Below are 25,567 nucleotides of genomic sequence, written 5' to 3'. Positions count from 1 at the left end.
GTAATACCGGTTCAAAATTTACAACATCGCACGGCTTGCGAACCTAGATCAGCCCAGTCGACCAATGGGCATATCGGACGAGGGCAACCGGCTGGAGGATATCGGACCCCATGAGGCACGGCCACCGCAGGGCAGTCCACTCGAGCGCAGCGCTAGCACGGGACAGCTGATGGGGAGCAGCGGGGGCGATCCGAACAGCCCACTGTCCGACCCGCACAGCGACGACGGTGGGGACGATTTTGCGCCAAAGAGGAAGCAACGACGGTACCGGACGACCTTTACGAGCTTTCAGCTGGAGGAGCTAGAGAAAGCGTTTTCGCGCACGCACTATCCGGATGTTTTTACCAGGTAAGTTGTACCGGGGACTTTTTTGAGACTGAAGTTGACGTCGAATATCAGGAAAGATCTCCATGGGTTAGGCTTCGTTAACCATCACTGAGCGTCAAGGACTGAACTTCATTGTCCGAAGACCACTTTTTATCAATAATCCGGTCCACATTCGAATAATGTTCAGTTCTTAGATGTCCTTGGCGTATTATTTAGGTCAGTAAACTTAAGTTCGTCCATAGATAATAAATTTTATTAACTTTTATATAAAACCTTGGTTCGATGCACCTCAATTCACTCGGTAGAAAATGTTAGGAATATAGTTTGATCGTCAGATCTATCAGAAAATAGCAGGTCATTGAAGCAACTTCAGACCTAAGGTTCTAAGGTTCTGAACTTCTAATCAGAAGTTCTTCTGCCAATTCCAAATAAATTTTTATAAAGTCCTTGAGGCAACTTGGCTGAGGCTTGAGGCTCCCTTAATAGAGAACAGTTATATGGTTGAGGATCAGCTATCAATCAGAAATTCTTTTGCGAACTTATCCTAATTTTGATGAAGTTTTGAGGCATATTTTGAGAAGATATCGTATGAAAAACTTCCGAAATAATTGAAAAACCTTAAAAATTTTCCAACATCCGACAAGGTACTAGGCTCCGACGGATTAGTGGCCGAATTAAATAAAATGCAATACTAGAACATATAATTCACCAATATTTGTACTTTGACTAGTAACGCTATTAGCGCTATTTATTTTTTTTACTTTAGCACTATTAACAGCATTAAATCTCATCTTCTACCTTAATCTTCATGTGAACTTTAAAGAGATATGGATAAAAAATGTATCAGTCCATGTTCGGAGCTTTGAAGTATTTTTTGCAAAATTCAACTCTACTTTCCGAGGAATTCCAAATTATTTTCGTGTAATTTTCTGTAAAAAAATATTACAAAAAGCATTAAAAGCACACGATAATAATAGCACGATTCTTCACAAAGCCGCATTGGAAAAGCTTGGAGTAAATTAGTTGGTGCAATATCCACATCATTATTTCGCCACTCCACGCTGCAATCACTGCAATCTGCAAACGTTTCGGTGAGTGACAATGTAATGGATTCCAATTATTGTCGTTGTACAAAACAAATAGCATCGCCCGTTGCGGCTGGCCGGGCGGACGAGCCGATGGCTGTTGGGAGACGTTGGGATACCCCCTGCTTGACCACGACAATTATTTAATCAACATTTCATTACCCACAGCACAAAACCACCAACACTTTGGTCACAGTGCACAAACCGGTGCACCACTTGATAGAGTGTGTGTATCAAATGCACCCTATGTGTCCACCCTTGCGATGGCTGTGTATCGCTCTACCGTGCTTTCGTGCTCGGGCGGCATTGCATAGTAGTAATTCACTAACAATAATAACAGTGCCACACTGTACCATTTTCCCTGTATGCCCGGCGCGCGTCTCGCCATCACTCGCCACCCGAACCCATCTAGTGTGCTTTAAAAGTTTTTTTTCTGTTGTTGTTGCGTGGCATTATAATTTCATGCTCGGGTGCGAAATGCACCAAATTATGCACCACCACCTCTTAAACATGCCGTCCTTTCTTGCCTCCCTCGCCACATTTTTCCCATTGCTCTAGCCGCTAGTCGCTGTGTTGTGGCTCGCTGTTCTGTCTGGTTTTGGGAAAGTGCAAACACACGCTGTTCCGATCCCGTGTTGTCACACCGACGGCATCTGCGCAAAAACAAAAAAAAAACAGAACCGGCTAAGCCGATCAAAACTGTATCATTTCACTGCTGGCGTGTGATCGTGCCTCTGCTCTATTGCCGGTGGATGTTCGTCCTCTGCTAACATACATACGCATATACACTCGAATGTACCCACACGCAAGATTAAAATGTACATACATTTAATTAATATGAATTATAAAATCATATCTCTTCCAATTCGCTGAACGTTGCAATTACTTGTGCGTGCGAGTTTTTTAAAATATTCACTGATAACATGTTTTCCCCCAAAAGCCTGGCCAGGCCCGATAGCACTTACTGAGCATAAAAGGGAACGAGCTAATTGAGCCCTAGCATAAGCACGGTTGACATTTTGACATCAATTATCGTTTTGCTGCTATAATGACGTTCATCTGATGCTGCCAAGTCATCACAATTCATTGCGTATTATCCAACAACGACATGTTAAATGGAATCCGGTTCAATTGACCCTCTGTGGATATTTCTTCTCTGCTTTAGGAGTCGCTCGTCTATATATTGAAATGTTTATTTGCGAGAAGGAAATAATCATTTGCCATTAGAACCGTTCATCGCGAGGTGCTGTTGCCAGTGCCGGAATGATACGTTTGTTTGCAGGCGCATACTCATTAGCCGAGCTCGTGGCAGTTGTGTTCATAATTAATCATAACGCTTGACGACACCGGTGACGGACGGTGCTTTTGGATTGTCGTGCGCTTTTTTTCTTCATTCCTCCCTACCATCGGCAAAGGTCGCTAACACAATAAATAAACATGGGCTTATCGATAATCATCCGGGTCCTGGCCAACCAACCGGCATCGCTCACAATGTCACCAGGAAACGCCCCGGAATTCTCAACTGCTCGGCAGCGGGTTAAGCGTTATTTGTCGCTCTATTTGGTTCGTGCCCGTTACCCGCTCGGGCCCGGTTTCGCTGTGCGATGCAGCAGTGCCCCACAAATGAATGAACACCGGCACGACAAATAACAACTACAGTACCGGGCGAAGCACCGCTAAGGGATGCAGTGTGATCGGGAGCATTAGCATAAAACATAATACAATTTGCATATTGATTAAATTTTAATTACTCACATCGCTTATCGATCATCGCGGTAGTATTTTTTTTTTGTTGTTGCACCCGTTTTGTTGGGCACTTTGGAGAATGCAGTATTTGCATGCGTTGTTTTCGTTCGACTGTGGCTAAATGAGTGCCCGTACACCATGCTCCATGCTGCAGTATTTGCTGCATGAAAAAGGACATAAATGCTTTATCGCATGAAATGATAACAATATTTTGTAGCAGGGCACTGGGGCGTGTGACTTCTTTATATCTCAAAACGTTTAAAAAAGACTTCTCATGCTGTTGCCCGATGCGTTCGGTTGCTTTATTTACTTCACAAGCTTATATTTAATTTATTTCGTTTTTTTTTTCGTTATTCTTCCAGGGAAGAGCTAGCGATGAAAATAGGACTGACCGAGGCCCGAATACAGGTGAGTCATAATGATGTCTACCATTGCGTTTGACTGCGCACGTTCTAGGAAGTGGCTAGCGCGCTGGAAAACCAGGAAACAAGCGCACGAACGCAAGCGTCCAGCGAAAAACTTCGGGAACATCGCGCGCAACCCTCATTTACGGTTCCAACCCTTCCGAAATTCGCAGTGCGAACTGTTTCTTACGTTGGGTTTTCCTTTTCTTTTGCATTGTTGTTATGCTATGATGTTAAACAATTTGAAGCAAACTAAATCCAAAGAAGTGGGAGATCTTTTTTTGCTCGATGCGATGTTTCGCCTGCTAGCATCTCATCCGCCAATGACATTCGTCGATACGGCCGCACGGAAAGCATATCACGCAACGTCATTAGTACAGCGCTTTCCTACCAATTGGTTGTTAAAAGGGAAGCAAATTAAATTAGTTCGCGTTCGGGACCTTTGCACACCGACCGTATCTCTTGCTGCCGGATAGGCTTGTATAGGGTTTTTGTGCTAGCACGAAAAGGTAATTCAATTGGAGCGTTAGTTTTACAAATTCAACTTAGCTTCATCTGATAGAGCGTTGCAAACGCCACAAAGTGAAGAATTGTTGGGAAGGAAATGGGAATTATGAGTTTGTCGGTATTTTGCTACAAATTGACCAGTTATTGGTGTGATTTTGTGGAAAAATCAGATGATTTCACATCCAAATCCGATTGGTCATTATGTTGACTTAATGTGACTAATCGAATCTCAATGTGAATCGTATATAGACCTCTGCCTCACCTTTGCTGTCGTTGCCAGTACTGAGTGAATCTTTATCAGATTCACGAATCTTAATAAATCTTTGAAATGAATGATTCATTATGAATCTCCATAAAAAAGGATCATGAATCCTCAACGATTCGAGATTCTCTATAAAAACCTGATTGTATGCTTTTTTTCTTTATGTTGCTAAAAAAAGAATGCTTATACAGTTGAAGTTAGTTGCAAAACATGAACAAAACAATTTGAAAAAAATAAAATTAGAAATTGATTGTGTTAACATTAATTAGAGGTATTTGAGTTTATAATACATAAATTGTATAACTCTCAACTATGCTTCTAATTTTTACTACTTAATACTTATAGTTTCCAAGACAAAACAAACATTCGCATTAGAATAATAAATTAAAATAGCTACTAGCAAAAAGAGAGCTGGAATGGTTTACGTAATCGAATCCTTTCATTGCCATTACCATTCCCAAAATTATGTTTCCGAAGTCACACATCTATGAGATTTCATGAATCCTTCAGTACACTTGATGCTTTTGAAAGTCTACTCGTGATTTGAATGATTCTTCTAAAAAGATTCATTAACCACAACACTATTTATTGACTCAATCGCTCTGTCACTTCGTTTATTGACTGACATCGTTGCCTCCAACATCTGCAAAGACGCAGAAACAGTAACGAAACAATTAACTATGGTAATTTATGAAGAGCTTTCCACAAAATAATTGTTTGTAGTATTCCATGACGAAAAAACATCCTGTGGTCAATTTGTTTCATTCGACTCCAGCACTTCAAGTATATAATTCATATCTTCTTTCGTGTAGCTTAATGTACCTATACGTACAACGAAAGTGCATGCCAATGAAAAGGATGTAACGTAAGCGCGTTCCTTCTTTTGTCCCATTCCCATGCTGAAATGCTATTGATTCGCCTTTTGCGCTCGGTACGACACGATGGAAAAATCCAATGGCTGGTTAGTTAAACAAACAGATTATCGACGATCACGTATTCACGTATCCCTTCTCCTGCAGTTGCCATGCCACCACCATCGCCACCGTCTCCTACGCCACCAACGATCCCACATGCTCGGGCGCATAAACACGTTCATTAGCATATTTATTATGTTGCTGGTTGGTGCCCGGCATGCACGTATGCATGTTTGCGTTCGATCGCGTTCCCCCCCACATACATAGAGGCGCGTACCGATGAAATCTCCCCACCTGATCGTGACCGAAGGGAACAAGCAAAAAACAACAGTACAAACCATACTGGTCGATGGGAGTGGGTGCATATGTACTGGGCGATGAATTTTCCCCTCCCGGTGTGCCAGAGTGCCGATGGGTGGAGTGAACATGGGAATCGCTGCTGGGGAGTACTACATAAACCGGGGCCCCAGACAACAGTCGACGCAATTTCATACCGCACACAGCGGGCTCTTGGATTGAAGAGCCGGTTGGCTCTTTATTTCCAGTTTTCTCGATTGGATTTTCGGGGGAGAGTTGGCAATATTGCTGGTGAAACCGTTTATCTTTTATGCATACACATCAAGTTATGGGAAGGAAGCGAACCAGCAACGCGCACTGGAAAGGCACGATGTTGAATCACGCATAAAAATGAATACATACCGCACCGTGCGCAGTAGTGTTCGTGAGCGAGCTAATTTGTCGTATGTTGGCCAACACCGGGTTGGGAATGTACACGCTGTATATAGTGAAGGAAATGAATCTTGGATATGCCCAAGCAATAAGGGAGCCAAGTAAATGAGCTGTACGGGGGAGGGCGTTGTAAAAGGGGAAAAAACAAGCTCCATAATTGTTAGCCCCGTCTATGTCGGGCGAACCGGACCGGACTACACCTGCCCGCCTGCCGGGGTGTGCCGTGCCGTGGCCGGGTAGGCGATAAATTTAGATTGATTTAATTACGAACTAAATTGAAGCAATGTCACCTACGATTACTGGCCGTTAGCAGCGTTACTCTTTTTGCCGCTTGACTTTTTGCGGCCTTAGTGTGAGTGTGTTGCCAGGCTATCGCAACCATTTTGCCTACGATCGGACCAATGCAGTCGGGGAAGCATATTTAATGGATAATAATGTCGTCTAATGGCAACTCGGTCCCGTGGTGGGTGATAGTTTTTTGTTGTTGAGTCAACTTACTCACTCCGGACAGGTGTGTGGGAAGGATTGGGTGGAGGAGGGCAGGAGCAAGGAGGAAGGATAAGCAATGGCCACAGGCAACGGCCCGGAAATTTATTGCTTTAATTAGTTGTTTTTTATGACGATGATTTTACACCTTACCACCATCATGGGTGGTGGAGGCCTCGAATGCCACCACTGTGGCGCACCACGATATCCTAGCGGTGGATAAATGGCATAATTGAATTTTAGTTTCCTTTTTATCGCGTGGCCCTAATTTATGCAAATAGATATATATATGTGTGTGCCTACACGGTCGCGAATGGAACCGAACGTCACATTAACGGTGAATGCGTAGACACTAAACGAGGCCATTCGAAATTAAGGATAATTAGCTAATCTAGCCGGCGGTTATTGAGCGGCCATTCGAAAAGGGATACAGGATAACAGGAAGCGGTCTCAAGAACGAACGAGAAAAAAAAACCGAACAAACCCCTTTGTGATCCTGGATTTTGAGTTTATGGTGCTTGGTTGAAGTGTGTAGTGGTGGTGCGGTCGAAGTTCACTGTCGTGGAACTCAAATTAAGGCTCATTTAGGAAAATGAAACATTACAGCCCTTCCAATGGGCCATTCCGGGCAGATAAACACATAATGCGACGGCAAACGAAGGGGGTTCCCAAAAGTGTGATCGTGAGTTCGGGGTTTACCAAGCAGGGCATTAGGCACAGTTGGGAAAACATAGCGAGATAAACTACCATTTTTGTTTGCTCCATTTTATCCTCACATTTTCCGACATCTTGATGATTGTTTTCGTGCCCGTTTGTGGGGCATCGTTTATAGCCTTCAACTCTGCAATTACACACCGAGTGAGACACACACACACACCGGCGCAAAACGGTGAGCAAAATGGGGCCCAATTTGTTGTTATCCATTAAGCGGTACTGTGAAATTTCGCAATATCGCCCAGTACCCACTCATCACCTGCTCGCGGGCTATCAATTTCACGATTTATCCATTGCATTGGCCCCATGTGCCGCGCGCATAATTTACAGCCCGTTACGTGGATAATCACGATTTTTCTATTAGACAAATCCCTGTTATTGAGGCATTGGCAGGATGCAATTCGTAGCTGGTGGTATCGGGGGTTTGTCGTTTTTTATAGCGCTCTTGCAGCCGACCGAACGCGCTGTGATAGGTGTCGGTGGTGGCGACCCGAGCAGAGCAATAGCAGTAGCAGCTACTACTTGTCCCGTTCGTATCCTTCGTGGTAAGCCATTTCCGCCGCCGGTAACAATGCGGGAAGAAAGCACAGAAAAACAAATGCCTTAAGAGAGCAAAAGTGAGCGATCGTTGCAGATCGTTATTAGCGGGTCTCACGAATTTATCCCGAAGGCATATCATTGCAATTGGCGTCGATTTCGCAGAACACGGCATGCGGCGACCGGGAGCCGGAGTTTCCTCGGCGCGCTGAGATATTTGCATAAATGTATGCACCGAGAGCTGTTGCGAGCGAGAAAAACCCTTGAATTTCTGGGGTTTTCTGTGCAATTCCGCACCTTTATCACATCGCCGTAGTTTTGCTAATTAATTTTATTGCATATAATCATACACAATCATTTAACGACGGTCCATTGCGAGGGCCGTTGCGTTTCTTCCCCGGTTCAGGTGGGATCTTAAATCTAGCGAGTGTGATTGGACCGATATGATAATGTTTATCTTTAATTTGGATACGTTTGCTTTTGGGGCAAAACCCGGAGTGAAAAGCTGGGAAGCTGTGATCCACAGTGCCTCCAGACGAAGATCGCAACCATCTAAACGTTTCATTTATCCAGCAGAAATAACATAGGGGCTATCAACCATGCGCAGTGCGTTGCAGCGCACGACACGTAACAAAAAAATTCCGGTAGCGAAAACCGGATGGGAATCGTTCAATTATTGATCGAATTGGAAATGATAACTTTGCGAGAAATCAAACAGTTTCATCATAAATGCTGCCCATCACACATATCACAACACAATCGGACTGCCGCACAGTCCTGTAATTCATACACTCGCCCAACCGGCCATTTGTGGTGTTTTCGTGGTTTTACCTGAATGTTGTTGTTTTTTTTTTCGTTTTCACATTGGAAAACATCCAACAGAATTGGGTTATTTTTTGGGTGGAATGGTTCGCAAAGAAAAGAAACAAAACCCATTCCAGTGCCATTCACCATTCACTCTTTCTTTCTGCTAATGAGTTTAATTGAAGGACATCGGCGTATACACGCCGGTACGGGAGTTTAATTAAATTTTCGGTACGAACAACTCGCTGCCCGAACCAATCGCGTCCACTTTCCAATGCGCTGCGAAAGTAACAATTCCACCGTGTGGAAAAACACGCACGCAGTTCACAATGGCAACTACGGGTCTGCAATGCCATTGTATAACTCCACATCCGCCTCGTGGCCGATTCTAGGCGCAGGGCGAACAGAAGAACAGTTGCTACGCAGTTGGGCGCAGCAATGATCATATCACATTAAGCCAATAAATGATGCAGAACATTTGATTGATTCGATTCCGATGCAAATTTCCGCAAACTTCGCCGAGACGTGGGGAGCTTTTTTTTGGCCCTAATAATAGTGCGCTTCTGTTGCGTTTGTCCCATTTCGTTGTTTTTATTTCTTTAGCAAAAAACGGAAAGATAACGGATGGTGGGCACTGTGCAGTACACGTGTGCATCACCTTTGACTTTCTTTGTGTAAGTGTGTGTGTGTGTGTGTGTTCGGAAAACACGGGGCGGAAGTTGTGACCCATACCATTGTGCCGGGGTCGCCACATGTGCCGCTTGGATGTTGGTGAAGTAAAGTCCCTCCGAGAAGTGGGTTCTTTTTGCGAAAACTGGCAACTGTATTATTTGCTGGGTCCTGGCGCTCATCTGTTGTTTTAAGAATGTCTTTGTTTGGGATCTAGACTTCAAACCAGCTAGAGGCTTAATTAATAGCTCAAAATTGTTCCATACAACCTCTTTCCAATATCAAATAATACCACAAAAATGCCTCTTAAATACGGCAAAAGAAGGGCATTAGAAAGCTTCTCACTTCATCACCTTCATAAGCCATCTGATGAGCAAATACCACAAACACCCGACACATCATGTGGCCCCGGACGGCTCCAATCGGCTTGCGGAGAACCTTTTTTTCCATCGTGACTCAGGAAACCACTCGTTAATCTCCCATTTGTCACTGTAATTCATTCGCCCGGCTCAGGCAGTCGGGTTTTTCATAAAGGCTCCCCTCTTAGCGCGCGTAATAGGATTTAAGGCTATTCGTTTGAATGCGTCTTGTTGTTTCTGTTCGTTGCCTCGTCGGTGTCGCATCGATACTAACCAGCGCGGATGACGCGCCCGAGATGTGTGTATTTTTGGTTTTGTTTCGATCTAAATACAAACCCCCGCCAGGCCCGGGTCCGTAATATAGCTCCATATTCGGTGCCCCGAGTTAACACCCCGGCGGAATATAAATGGGCCGTTCCAGGCCCATTCCATTACCTTTGCCGCCTTTGCTTGATTTTTGCTCGTGAAAAATATAATTTATGCTTTTCATGTTTTCTCAGTGATATTTTTTTTTAAAGCTCTCACTTTGGGTTTCCAGCCGAAATTAATAAAATAAAATACAAAAATTGCCTTGAATGTGTTGGTATGTCCCAATGTTGTTGTTGCTGGTTAGCGAACAACTATGGCGTGAGCAAATTATTGTGACCATTTTTTGCTGACGTTGTTGCTGTTGGTCCACATTCCTGCATGGGGCTCTCGCACACCGGGAGTATAACAAGGCCTCTCCACACAACCATCATCTTCACCCCATCTCAACCCCCCCCCCCCCCCCCTCAAGTTCACCATACAAAACGCAACGGCGGCGTTTGTCCAAGACCTAATTTTTCGTTTCAGTTTTTTTGATTAATTTTCTAAATTATTTTGACAGTTTAATTACCGTCGTTCATATAAATTTCGGTCCTAATCGATTGACCGCAGGGTGATGATGATGCTGGCGGTGGTGTGGTCCTGTGGGCGAGAGAGCACGCACAATCAAAAACTGGCGGCGGCATTGTGGTTTTTTTTTTTCATTCTGCCAGTTTCGTTTTGTGTCTCGTCCCAGCGTGTTGGCCGCGCCATCGTTCTTCCCTGTTCAGCAACGCTGGAAACGATGCGCAGGGAGGACGGTGAAGCAAAACGGCATGCTCTTAATTTAATCTTGCGAGGGTCAAATATTTGCATATTTAATTAACGATAATCTGTGTGTTCCCTCCGCGTCCAACCATTCGCCGTGTCGTGCAGGTTGTGCCGCCCCGTCGGGTTTTCTTTTTTTTTTGCGCTGTACGATACTCCAATGTTTTGGGGGCCTTCTATCGACGCCTTCCAGCGCGTATCAACTGCATATCAGCTGTCAGAACCCACCAGTCTCTTTTTCTTTCCTTCGCCTCTCCATTGCTTCAATTGCATGTGGAAGTGGGAAATGGAAATCTTGGTGAGCAGTGCTCCAAACTTCTGGCTGCTCCAATGTCATCTCGCTTTTGCTAAAGAGTTCTCGATCGCGACAAAACCGCAAAAGAAAGACCCAAACACAGCGACGAAATATGTAATCCGCAAGTCTGGGAGCTGCGATTTAGGTAGAAACATTTATCAAAACTGAAAATTTAATTATTTCTCCCGAGCCGAACTCGGTGAATGTGGAAGCTTCTGGCTATGGGGATTTATAGCGAGTAGATAAAGGCGTTCGTAACTACTTCTGTTATTTTCGTCCGGCTGTTTTTTTTACCCAGACAGACAGAGCACGGCGTCAGAGTATTTAAGATAGCTATGGAATGTGAAGCATCTTTAACGGGTTGATTTTGCGAACCGTTTGATGTGGATAAGTATTTTTCTGAACTAGAAAAGATGAAGTTGAATGCTGTTTACATGCAACCGTTTACACATTGTTGTATTGCAGTTGAAACTACCTTTGGAAGTTGCAGTTTGATTAATATGAAATTGATGGTACAATTAATGAATGGAATTCATTGTAATCAAGTGGAGATAGTTAATTAGGCGATTAACATTAATATACCCGAGAGAAGATGGTATGGGGACACAAGAGTTCCGATTGACAGCCTGCGCCATTTTCATCTACAGTTGAAACGCCAATAATCATCCCATAGAAACATAATCATCATCCAATTCGAGAGGTCTCTCGATGGGTTGAATCTGACGATGGTAGTTACAATGAACAAACAACCACTCTTTCCATCGACTGGATGCGACGATACGCACCCGTACCCGATCGTCAGATCTCGCGACATAAAATCCCACGGTCGGACATGATCGTTTCCCGTGTGCCGCCGACTCGCCAGGACCCTTTCGACAGGGGAGGCGATCAGATCGAAGGTTACAAGTTCCGGAACATCGTCGGCATTGTCAGAAACGAACGCGTAACCGTATGCCGCTCCAGGGACAGGTGGACAGAGGACAAGGCGAACAGTCAGACACAGCCGATCGAGCGGTAAAGATGGAATCAAAACGGAAACGGACAGAATCCCAAAACAGATCACGGCGGTGGGCTTTTGGCGTTCGGCGTCGGGATGAGATTTCTTTCCAGAAAGGCGCCAGGCACTTGGGTCTTTGCGCGAGATTCTACGAACCACACGACAAGATTTGGATGTTCGATAAGATGACACTAAACACGTTTATCGGTGACACGAGCCACTTTGCGCGCTACCACGGTGAATGTCGACACGGTCGGCATTGGCGGGGGTTTTATGGGCGAAACAATTTGTTTTGATCCCGCTGGACAGCATCCTGTCCGTTCGGATAAGATGACGCTTCAATCATCTAGCTGCAGTGCATTTTCGAACATCAAGTGTCTTATTTGGTTATGACAAAACGGCAATTGTATTAAATTTATCAAAACAATGTTCAAGAGTTAAAACACTCCTCAAGACCTTTTTTTTGGAACGAATTTGGACGAACTCAGAATTCTACAAAACCTTGGTTGATGGCTTTGCTTCAGTTGTTCCTTTATCTTCAAACTTCCCAACGTGAGCTTGTTTCACATTGAGACGCTACGGGGCCGTAGCCGAATCCCACAGCATCAGCTTCCTGCTAATTACTGCTCACTAACCCATCGCCCGCGGGTTCGGTCTCGAGCGTGCAGACAAAATTCCCCCACCGGCTCGACCGGAAATCACGTAGGTGGTAACATTATCACTCATTAATTACGGTCTAATCTAATAATACTAAATTATATGTCTGGCAGGGCGTATCTTCTTGATGGCGTAAAGCTATATTTGTCTTCCCGATTGGGATCTCTTCACGCGAAAAATGATATGTGGTAGTGACCTGAGTGCGTGGAGGTGGGATTCGCCTTGCTCCAAAATTGGGGTAAAGTTCTCTCAATTTCTGAGGAAATATGTTTGACTTTAAAATTGTTCAACAATCCAATCAGAGCGAGTGCTCCTTAATCTCTTCCCCGATGCTTATTCCAGAGTCCCAGGAGACATTTAACGGCATCGCCGTGCCGAAACGTGACAGCTTCGCACTTTAGATTGGGAAAACGTTTTGACAGCACGTGCAGAACCACACATCGTGCCCGTTCGCTCCCATCCAGACCTTCATTCCACGGCCCTTGTCGCGGGTGTTTCGGACGACTTCTCACGACCTCGGCCGGGGTAGTTGCAAACATTCGAACAGTGATCGCGTTAATGGTTCCATTACAAGCGCTTAGTGTTTGCTCATGATATTAATCGTTTCTCTCGTCGGACGGAAGGCCTCGACCTGACAGCGAATGCCACGATCATCGTGGACAGGCAAATGTAGAGCTTTCACGCTACCTTTCGAATCGGGTTCTGTTTTTTTCTTCTCTCGAATATGTGGAAGTGTTCGCAGCAGGAGGGTGGCGAGATTGGAGATATCTTGTGACCCCTTTGGGAACACCATTTGGCGTTTCACTTCACACAAACACACACGCACAACTTCGTGTAGAAACGCCTCGATGTATATGTAGCCAGGGTGCGATAGACAGTGACATAAACGAGTTACTGAAACGAACCCTCTCGGTTCACGGTCCATCAATCCATGCAGACGCCAGCATGGAAGACAGCTCGTACAAACATCGTTTGGAGGACTAGCGATCACGATCGTTATCAGGGCGGGGGCGGAGGGGAAAACCGTCGTGAAAAGCGTTGCTAATCAGCTGCAGAAGGTGTGCGAAGTATTCATTCCCTATGGGCCTCAGGAAGGTTCTTCCCACAGGCAGACCACCCGGATGGAGGCTCTAATCAAATTTATATCATTACTCGCCGTAAACATTTGACCGTTCCAACTTGGGTCTGCACAACGACTCAATGAAACCACGGTTTTATGTGCGTATGTCATTATCGAGAACCGTCGGGCACTCCGTGAGTGGCGCTGACAGATACGTATTTAGCTAAATAAACGAATCTACCAAATCTCCGGTCCGGTTGCGGTGTTTGATTGGAAGTAAGATCTTATCCCGTTTGTCCATACAAAACCCGAGCTCCACGGGGAAAAGTCGTGAATGATTGATGGATTGAGGCTGACGGTTGATGAAATGCTGATAAAAACATGTAGTTCTTGGGTATTCTTGACTTGATATACTGTATTCAGATGCTGTTTGTTTTGTGCTATGACTTTTACAGAACAAAATGTTGAAGTCTTGTCGGAACGAACTGCATCGGACACGATCGTACAGAACGTTTGTTCTCGTCTCTGTTCCAATGCTCAAAATTCCAATTTCGATGACAAATTACCACTAAACCAACAGAAAATGGAATGCGGCCCCGGGTCTCCATGTCCCCCAGAGAGCAAACAAAGCCGCTAATAGGCGCCCGCTCCAAAATGGCAGTACTTTACAACCCGATTAGTGTGTCTCCGGGCGGGCAGTGCGCAACGGTCTAAGACGATCAATAATTTAAAATCAATCCAGCGAATTACTTTAAGCATGCGTAGCAAAAATTATTACCGAAAGCGTCTTAACATTCTTCGGCTTCACCGTGCCGTCCCCGTGTGTGTAATTGGTTTCCCTCCAACCCCCCCCCCCCCCCCCCCCCCTTCGCGAGGAAAGGACGGTCCGCTTTATGTAAACCGATGCCCGCCGTGGGCAGAAGCTGAAAGACAAAAGGATGCCGAATATCATTCCCGCGGCGGATGCGCCGCGCGTCATAAACAATGGGGAAGAATAGAGCGAGAATTAGTTTCGATTATGTATTTATGAGGCGAGCGTCTTTTGGTTTGGTTTGTTGGGTCTCTTCGCCTTTCCTTTGCCGTGCCTGCTCCTATCTTGTGGAGTAGTATCGATTGATCCGAATCTTCGTCACAGGCGCAAAAAGGAATCGATCCACATGGCTTTTTGTATGTGTGGAAGCAAGCACACACAAGTGGAGGATGAAATCGAAATCGTACTCGGTATTGGGTGAGATGGTAGCCGCAACGATGGGAACGAAGGGTAGGTTGGCCGAGGGAAGATAAAAATTATGTGTTTTGAGCGCAGCATGGTGCTTTTGTTAATCTAATTCACCCCGGGAGGCCAGTGCCCACAGGATGGTTTTGGGTCCGTTTCGTTTCCTTTCGGTGTGTGGACTCGCATAGCCCCGGCTAACGATGTCCACGGAACCGCTAATCACCTGTTGCACTCCATCGGCGCTCGCGTCTCACAGTTGTACGTGTGTACGTCTTGTGCCGCTTATATGCAGGTCACGTTCGGCCCTGGCACCAGAGGACCCCGAAAACGAGACACAAAATTATTGCTAACGAGTCGACGGTTTTTTTCTGTTCTTGGGTGCCGAAATTCCCGGTATCACCCGCTAATCAGCCGCTGAATGCACGGTTTAGATGCTTATCTAGGGTGGAGGAATCGCACCGGCACTGCATATGCAATATTAATTGATTTGTAAATCGCCAATGACACCCGGTCCTCCAGATGCAACAGCTGCCCGGCATTCCTTCACACCACGGCGATATATCGGCGGCTAATGAACGCACCGAACGGGAAGAACCCATTCATTTCCGCGTGCAAATTGAGCTTGTGTACGCACTTGTGTCACCTTCTAATTACGCTTGCAGTTGTTTCAAACGGCGTATTATCCCGAAGCCCGTTCACCACGGCACCACCGAAAGGCACCACAAAAACAAGTCATAAACATGAGGAGATCCTGCGAACGTTCGATGGTAAATTGTAACGATGGCCAGTTTCGGTTCTCGCCTGCCCACGCTCGCGTGCAGCCGAGCGAACGTGCATAAACATAAAACTTCATCGACGCGTCCAACGGTCGCCATTGTTCTGGTGCGGTGCGAAATACAACGCCATCATCACCATTGCAGTTGCGAGGCAATCGCCCGCTGCGAGAGTGTTTACATAAAAGTGAACATATGCCCTGTCTGCCTGCACTCGGGAAATGGACTCGCACTGGACACTGCGAATGCGAATTCAATAATGATAATATTGGTTTTAAGTGTTTACGGACCATAAATCAGGATGTGGTAAATTGGATACTCCCGCGCCTAAAGCCCCAAAAGGGTTTTGGGTTCTCGAGAGAAGCCCACAGCGCAGAGTAACTTCCAGATCCAGAATGTGAGTTGGGTTGAAGTTGGGAATTGAAATCTGCATCGTTTCGTTTGGTCGTGTTGGACACGCGCTGACGATTGGTTTTTCCCAGACCTTGGGAAGCGTCTGGTGCCAGGGACCGGTGCGGGGATCCCTTTTGGAGGCAGGGCAGCGTGTTAATTGCACCAATCAGCTGCCAGCCCCGAAGGCACTGGTGCTAAAGGAACGTCAATTACCCGTGCAACGGGCGGCAAGATATGACCTCTTACCGAGAATAGCCATCGCCTTGAGTCATTCGTTGGTAACGAGCCGGTCGCGCTCCCGACGGTGGGTGAGACACTTATGCTAAGGGTTTTATCGCTGTTTAATGAATCTTAAAGAGGGTCCTCAACAAAGTAGTGAATGCTAGTCATTCGGTACGGATGATGGAGCCTTGGTTGGAGTACAACTGCTGATAGTTGGGTTAATGCTAAGCGAAGCATTCCCGCGCAAGAGTGGCGTAAGATCTTCGGCGATAGTGATCTTCAGCAATCTCTTCTTCCGTTTAAACGGTCAAATAGGTTTCCCTTTATTGAGAGAGAGAGAGAGAGCTTGTGAGTGGTGGATCTTAAGAAGCTACTAAAGCTCAGTGGAATTTCTCGGTGAAGTTTTAAAGATCCTTTCAATTTAATTAACTCAATAAAGATATGAGTTTCGGAGATGACTTCAATTCTCAGTTTTATTCTCAAATTCCAATTCCACACTGTTGCAGCTCGGCAAGAACTTTGTCCATGCCTCCAGCTGAAGGACATTTTCAACATCACGAACATCTCCACCAGCGTTGATCAAATTCATCGCTTCATATCCATCATCAAATAATCATCGCGTGCACGTAAGACGAAGCATATGATCATTGTTATTCCGTTCCGCTGCACCCATCGGATGCCGTTCCCGAATAACTTCCCGGACGCAAAATTATGAATTCCCCAACGCAATCCCAGAATTCGTCGTCGCTCCGTACACCCGTACCGGGCCCCATGGGAAGAGAATGGACGAGAATCCCATTTCGATTCCGAGAACGACATTAAAGTAATTGAAAAGTACGGACGGGCACGTTTGCGTTCGAGGCCATTTTGGCAGAGACATCATCCCCCATCATCGGAGCCTTCCGAAGGGTATTGCCGAAGTTTTATTAAATTATCATCACGCTAAATGTTGTCTGCTGTATGTGAGAGGGGTTGCCTTCGTTTTCGGGGCTTTGCGTACATCGAATTCGTGTCCCTGCGCTCGGTGCGCGATTGTCGAGTGTTTGTACGATAATTCTATAATGGCGGCTTGGAGTTTGTGGGATTTTTTTGAGAGCAAGATCGTCCACAACCATGGACGACGCATTCGTCTGATTTTTTTGTTGACGGTATGAGCGCGATTGTTTCGCACGATTTCCTACTTAAATTGCGTGCGCTCTTTCCTGCGCTCCAGAACGTGCACCGAAGAAGAGTAGTAATTTTCCGTAATTCAATTTTGCCTCATGTTTTAACCGCTTCCGTTACCCGTCCTTTCGCGTTTTTCTCCTTCCTGTCTAGGTTTGGTTCCAGAATCGAAGGGCGAAATGGCGCAAACAGGAAAAGGTCGGACCGCAGGGACATCCGTACAATCCGTATCTGGCGAGCGCCGCCCAAGTCCCGTCGGCCACCGTCGTCGCACCCTCCCTGCCACCGAACCCGTTCAGCCATCTTGGATTCAACCTGCGCAAACCGTTCGATGCGGCCAGCTTAGCCGCGTTCCGCTATCCATCGCTCGGTGCTAGCCATGTGCTACCCTCGGCCTACTTCAACCAGTTCCACCGGTAAGTATTCCCGGCCGGGGCACGTCCCGCCCGTCACCGACCGTTACACCGCCGTATGCTGATCCGATTTTTTCTCTCGCCCTAATAAGTGTCTCACCGTTCTCTTCCTTCGTTGACGAATTTTGCAGAGCGCCACCGCCGCCGCTGTTGCCACCGGGCGTTGGTACGCTCTACACACCGACCGCCTCCTTCCAGACGCTGTTGGCAAACATTTCGGCGGCGCAGCGCGCACCACCGTCGATGCCACCGTCGTCGAAGCCACCGCCGACCGGGGTGGATTACATGGCGCCCACCGGTCCGCCCACCATTCCGTCCGGGCCCGTTCCCACCTCGCCGGCATCGCCACCCATCTCGCCGACCGCGCTACCGCCCGTTGTGCCAGTTCCTCAGGCCGCGCTGCAGCCGCCGCCATCCCAACCCCCACCAACGGGTTCCGCGTCGCCACCGCAGGCCGACCGCCGGAGTTCGTCCATCGCCGCACTGAGGCTGAAGGCGCGCGAGCATGAGCTGCGATTGGAAATGTTACGCCAGAACGGCCATAGTGATATCTTAAGCTAAGGAACAGCGGCCACACAACCCACCAGATAGCTCCTATACTCCGGCCTCTACCTATTCGGTACAATGGCGATCCTTCGAGATTGTGCACAAAGATCAACTTAATATTTTGTATTTATCGCGAGAGGTATTACCAGACCAGAGGGTAGCAGAAACAAAGGGACATTGTACTCGATAGCAGTTAGCAAACGTCATTTCATCTTCATTCTCAAACCTCAACACTCGGATTGGACCTCATAACTGCATTCGTTCATTAGGACACTCAATTAATCAAATTAGTCTGTCCGGAGCGACACGCACACCGGCTCAGCGGCGATAAATGAAGTCTTCGCCGCAAGGTTCCGTCAGCGCAACACCCGTAACACCGGCAATTCGGCAATCAAACGTCACAATTCCGATTTGATCCCGCCGATCTCGTGTCCGACTGATTTCGTCCCGTACGGGCAAGACACTCGCCCATAATTATGCGCCACGTCGCCTTTCCCAAAAGCCGGGCAGCGCTGTGGTTGCCCTCGGGGATGTTCGACCCATTCTACCGCATGTGCGTGCCATCGCGCTAGCGTGACAAACGTCAAGCAATGGTCACTTTTTGATCCGTCCAAAACCCGCAAATTGCCGCAAATTACACAACCAAAAATAAAACACGAGCTACCGTGCACCCGGACTTGGTGCTTCCGAGTGTGGACACACGAAAACCACCTCGGACGAAAGGGAGACAAATAAATTCCACCCCGAGTTTGATTTCGATGAAACGTCATCCAGACACGTCACATAACAACGACGTGAATGAATGAAATTCTAAGCTCCAAACCCCCAAACCGGCCATCCACCGTCGTCACCTTGCGCCGGAACGAGCTACCTTGATGCAAAATCATCATTATACAAACGGAGCGTCCGGATCGCTTGGTGCAGGCGACGTATTTTTCATTCGCAAACCCGGTGATTATAACCATTATCACCATGCGAGTCTTCGGGTGGCCAGCGGGGCTTCCGGGGAGTTTTGCACTAACCGGAGCAAGATAAATTCAGCACCCTCCGGGAATGGTTGGCTTCTGGTTTTCCGCATTGATGCACGTCCCGGAAGCAACCTGCACCACGGCCCGTTTAAATCAGATCAAAAAGCAATACCGGGAAGGTGATGGCGAGCTAATTTTCATTTCATTCTAGACAACCAACGCGTTGCCGGTTTCAGTGCAGAGTTTCTGAGTAATCAAAAGGGGGCTTATTAATCAAGGGAGACTCAAATGCCGGCGCAGAACAGGAACGCTCAAGCACGAGAGATAAATTATTATTTTCCAGAGAATCACATAAATCACCACAAAGTCCTTGCGGGAGTTGATATCTAAATTGAGGTGAAAAAACCATCCACGATTTAATTGGCCACAGCGCAAATGGTAAAGAAACTTTACAACCTCCTTATCGAAATCGAAAATAAAAACGCGTGAAATATTGCGTGAACTTTGAACGTGGCAATGCTATAAAAAATTACTTAACTAAAAGCAGCTTATTAAATAATGTTAGCAAATAGCATAATTCATTTGATGCAAACGAAGATGTTGTGTCATTCCCTGTATAAACCGTCTTAACTTAGTTCTTGCAAACATTGCAGCAACGTTTAGCAATAGCAAACAGAAGAATAGCACAACGCAGAACAGCAAACCAGTGTACCAGTTTAGCATTAATCGCCTTTAGCCGTTAACGTAGCCAGTTTGTAACGCGTGCGCAAAGGATTCACAACGCAATGATTAGTATACTACGTTTCGTTTCGAGCCTGTACATAGTGTGGAAACGTCACGCGCATGGTTGACAGTAGACAGTAAGTTGTTTTTGATTGCTGAAAAAATAAACTATTTAATGACCACAAAACCCAAAAACGTTTGTTTTATCGTAAAGAATGTTTGAGAAATAGTAAGACCATTTTCTAAGCTAACACAAACAGAATCTGACGCGGGCCGACTTCACCCAACGGTTCGAACTGATTTCAAACAAACACAGGCACCATTCGCATGCTTGATTAATGCTGACCATTAACAGTAAATTAAACAAGCAAAACGAGCTCGCGGGCATCGCCGCGAGGGGCAGCATTTTAATTGAATTTCCCGTACCCTGACATTCGTGTCAAATTTCGAGTGCGTCGATGAGGTGCTGACACTTTGGTGGTGCGCTTGTCCCATAACATTGCATTTGCGCACACGGAAACCAACCGACTGAAAACGGCAACGCCAGCTCCATTCCTTCGGTCGGGTGTTACGAGGAAAATGGGGACGTTATTCAATTAAAAAGAAATATTGCGCTGTATTCGTTAAGAACCCATCGGCTAGCCCAGCGGCACCCAGGTCATTCCCATCTTGCCCCAAAAACCGTCCTTCCGTCCGAAAAGGTTAGCCGTAATTGAATTTTGTTGTTTTTTTTTTTGTTTCACGATCGTTCACGAACTGAACGCTCAAGGAAGCTTTTCTTGATGACGTCCTATCGCGCTTCCTTCGCCTGCTGCTTTTCGCTGATTCGGGTGGGTGGGTTACTTTTCAGAAACAATAATGCGTGATTGCCATTTTCCACCGTCATAATTAATGCTGCCCGCCCCTCATGCAGGGGAATTTGGGGATGATTTGTACAAGTTCGGGAGTTCTTTAGTGGTTGCAGTTTAATTCAGCCGCTGTATCACCAACCATTGCATGCAGGAAATATTCTTTACAGTGCCAGACCCCAGCTGCCAGTGGGCAGCTATGGTGCGCAACATTGTCTCATTGATTTCTACAAAACTCACGTCCGGCTAGCATAACCACCACCGTGCGTTGGGAGTGATGAATCGAATGAAACTGATGGAATCATTTTCGATTCATAAATCATAAACACACACAACACAACCCCTTCTTGACACTCGGGAACACACGGCCCAGAGCGCGATACAGAAAGTGGCCACTGTGAGATGACAGAGCGTGACGCAGCGAGAAGGAAAGAACGGAGGGTGAAGCTTTACTGTTGAGATTTCAGACAATTATCATTAAAATCAATTAAAAACCGTCGAAATCTACCTCACGACTTTTTGCTCACGCCTGCCCGCAACTGGCCTCGGTAAAGCGAAGAACGGAGACGCGAGAAAGAAGGACAAGATTGAGGCGTTTCTTGCAGGATTTATATGTTTTCTTTAACAAGGCGTAGCGGAAGCCAGCAGAAGCTGTGCTGAACTTTCAACGAGCTCTCAACCGGCACCGGGAGGGAGGAAGGTGGACGGCCATGTAGCCATGTTTCAAGGAGCATAACAAGCACAACGGTTGGTCCGAAGAATGTTGGCCACCCAAGCCCTCCCCCGCACCCAGAATGCTGGAGCTCATGGAGCTGTCAAAAAATTAATTATAAACAAATGTTCCAGCATACTTCGTTAGAGAGACGGTGGTGCACATTAGGATTGGCCTGTTGGACGATGCTGGCCGAAGCAGCATTCGTTTCATTTTGTTTTGTTTCTCCATACTGCGATGGTGGCAAATATGTTTGAAAGTGTTTTGCGATGTAGGTCAGACAGGAATTGACGATAACATTGAACTATCGGGAATATATTGTGCCAACATTCTTATCATTATTAGGATAACTATAAATAACATAACTAATATAACTATAAGTAAGATAATTTAAAACACCTTCACAATATTTGTTATTTTGTTTATTTCAAAGTTTTCGAGGTTTTCGAGATCGACTTGTATTCCTCCCCATTCCACACTTTAATTTACTGAGATAGTTCTTTACAGGAGTTTCATCCAAAATGAACGGGTTGGCGAGCTCAAACTACTGAATCACATAATTTGGATACAGAATCGGGTTCTCCATTTTGTGAATGTCAAATCGGTTAGCCTATATTTCAGCACAGGCGGATTCAAGAGTTGAGAAATATTTAATATAGTTTTTCGCGTTTAAAGTTGATGGAAACTAATCTGAGCTAAACTCTTGAATATACTCTTGACTAAATTGTGCGATTTCATACCCAGTTTATATTTTATTTAATAAAGTCATTAGTGTTTCACTATCAATCGCATCTTTTTTATTATTCGCTTATGCGATTCGATAATTTAGACTTGCCATATCCATTGTAAAACCCTGTAATCCTTCCTACTTTCTGGACCATCTGTTAATCTTTTTCAATTCTCAATATATTTGAAAAGCTTACAGCGTGTCAGTCCAAAATGCTTTAACGTCATCTTGCAAAAGTTCTTGTAAGTGAAAAACATTTCTACGCAAAGCGTCCAGTAATTCAACTTTCTCACAACAACTCGAAACTCCTTTATAAACTCATTTTGGCAAATTACAAAAAAATTAACAAATTGATGATGTGGACGACGTTCTCAGATCGCCAAGCTCGGTTTGGTGGCATATCGTGAACTTCGCTCTTGTTTGCATCATGCCACAAGCAACCTCACTCCAGCCAGAACCTATTTCCAGCCAAATCCAGCTCAACCGCACGGCGGAAGTGTTCCTGCTGAGCGTTGCCGTAAATCACACTCCTTAAATACGGGTTTATGGCAAGCATATTAAGAAAAATACGTTTAATTTTGTTTTAATTTCTTTCCTGCGTCTCCCTGTACCGTTGGGGGGGCTGATGGGAGCTTTTGGACGATTCGGTCATACTTAGCATACGGCACATACGGTTCGTGGACCATCATCACCAGCCGTCAAACGAGTGCTTGTCCTTGGAATTCACGCATCTCGACTCTCACGCACCGGGAAGCTGCCGCAAGGGAAGAAGGTTGGGGCAGAGAAACGTGAAAGAAGTAAAAAAAGGAGAGTAAACAACTCTTGGATCTTTTATTCCCTCCTTAAATCACCGCGCACACCCAACGCGAAGGATTTGCTTTAATGCTTCATAAAAGCACATATTAAAACTTGCCCGTTTCGATCGGGCCGGGAAAATATGGAAATATGATTAAAAAAAAACTACGACAAGCAGAGAAGATTTAGAACAGCAACAGGGCCATGGGATGGAACGATGGGCAACACAGAGCCTGCACGATTTTACGAGCATGCGGGCAAACTTTCGGTACGGGAACGGAAAAACTAGCTGCGCACCATCAAAAAATCACACAAACAATCTAAAGCTTACAAAGCCATTATTGCGGAGTCAATAAATTTGTGTTTGTGTGTGTGTGTATGTGGACGTGGATTTGTTGCGAGTTATTATCGATTTTTAACTGCAAGAATGGTGCTTAGCTCGTACGCCCGGCAGGCGGTGGATTTAATTTCATTAAAGTTATTAAATTGCCTCCACACTGAGCTCTGCCATGAGCTGAGCGCACGGCCGATGAAACGATGCCGAACGGATTGTTTTGCTATCGACAAAAAACCAGTTCCAATCCAATTTGATTATTCGCTGATAATGGTTAATGTACTTATAACAAACTCATTTCAAATCGCACAGCGGAAAAGGACGAGATGGCAGTCAATGGTTTGCAATGTAGAAGCTTCTCTGAGCTGTTTGAGAGACTGTAGGGAACTGCTGAGTACTTACGATAGATCACGTTCCTGGCGAACAGAACAAAATCGCTGATATGTTAAGCAGTGTCGTTTAACAGGTTTAATCACGTTTAACACTGACGCGATAGATTATGGCGAGAGCACATGGCGAAGCTGCAACGCACCAACACCGAAACACAGCACTACTACCGCAACGAACACAACACTTTTCCGCGACACATCTGCGTTGATGCGTTGACACTGATGCGATTAATTATGCGCACATGGCGAAGCTGCAACGCACCAACACCGAAACACAACACTACCTAAAAAACACACCGGCTAATTCAACCTTAACATTGATTGAATACGCAATCGCATCGATGCGTTTAACACTGATGCGATGGATCACAAGCAAATGGCGAAGCTGCCACGCACCAACACCGACACACAGCACTACTACCGGAACGAACACAACACTGCGACACATCTACACGAAATATTAGACTACGTGCTCCCTTGCCGCTAAGGAAGCGTATAATAGAGAAATTGCGCAACACATCACATCCGGGAGAACAAGCAATTACACACATGATTTGATTTGAAAAAATTGCAAACACTTCGCGCAAACACTATGCCTAGTATGCCACTAGTATGCCAAAAAGAAATCACTCGACACAACCGTTATCCAATAAAACACATAACTGTCACATCGCATCAATTAAAATCCGCAGCATTCTGCCACGACCGCCCGAAATTGACTGAGGCACTACCGATCGTATTGTTACGATTGAGATCAACGATCAAGAGAGATAACGTAAAACAATTGATGAGCACGATAAGGTCAACACACACTCAGCACGATGACAAAAACAAGTCGTACGTACAAGCAGAATTAGGATCATGTACGCATGTGTGGCTGCGCATCGATGCCGCTCGCCCCACACTCTCCCAACAACACTCTCCAGGCGCAAGAAGATTCTCTCCCGATAAGCACTACGACAGTGCCGGACGAAAATAAGTACACCGCACGATATGATCGCGTTGACACAATACCGGAACGATGTTGTAATTAAAGGGGGGGAATGATGTAGGGAACTGCTCGAAAGCAGTAAACAGCGAACTGCTCGATAGCAGGAATCAAGTAACTGCTCGATAAGGGAATTGTCCTTATGCGCCAAGAAACAACTAGGATTAATAAAAACCCTCTAATAATCTGAACGAGTATGTCGATTTCCCGCAACTCATCCGAACCACCTCCGCGTATAGTAAATTCTGTGCAATTGCGAACCTCCCCAAAAGACATTGGGGCATGGCCCGGCTCCAGCTAGAACCGTAATTAATGACCCCCTAGTGTTATTGACAGTCGCCATAATCATCGTTAATGAATTGAACTACATCCGCATATTGATGGTGGATAGCATTCGGACCACCAAAAGCTGTTCACACCAAACCACACGTCACGCATCCACGTACGGCGCTCCAGTGAACGACTGGCATTCTTCAGGTATTAATCGTTGCCTTAGTTTTGACATTCAAGCGCTCATTTCCTTTCCGGGGCATTGGTACGGTTGATGAAGTGTGGTGTGTACTAGGTTTTCTTGGGTGCTCTCGTGCTGTCGCTGTGGAATTCTTGCACCCAAAAAACCATTCATCATGCAAAGGAACGGTTTCGAAATATTTGTTGAAATAATAAATTTGAACAATTAGGACGCCACATG

General features: G+C 45.8%; 1 protein-coding gene across 1 annotated transcript; it reads left to right on the top strand.

Moving 5' to 3' along the window:
• Positions 1-32: 32 nt before the first annotated feature.
• Positions 33-18,407, top strand: LOC128302327 (homeobox protein aristaless). The gene is made up of 4 exons (XM_053039123.1): positions 33-348; positions 3,521-3,566; positions 17,587-17,849; positions 17,939-18,407. Exons 1-4 carry the CDS (start codon positions 65-67, stop codon positions 18,405-18,407), a joined length of 1,062 nt encoding a protein of 353 aa, XP_052895083.1. The 5' UTR covers positions 33-64.
• Positions 18,408-25,567: the final 7,160 nt, after the last annotated feature.

The sequence above is a fragment of the Anopheles moucheti genome, chromosome 3 (genome assembly GCF_943734755.1).
Source record: "Anopheles moucheti chromosome 3, idAnoMoucSN_F20_07, whole genome shotgun sequence".
Classification (NCBI taxonomy): Eukaryota; Metazoa; Arthropoda; class Insecta; order Diptera; family Culicidae; genus Anopheles; species Anopheles moucheti.
Note: the sequence above shows the minus strand (reverse complement) of the source record. Positions and strands in the feature narration are given on the sequence as shown.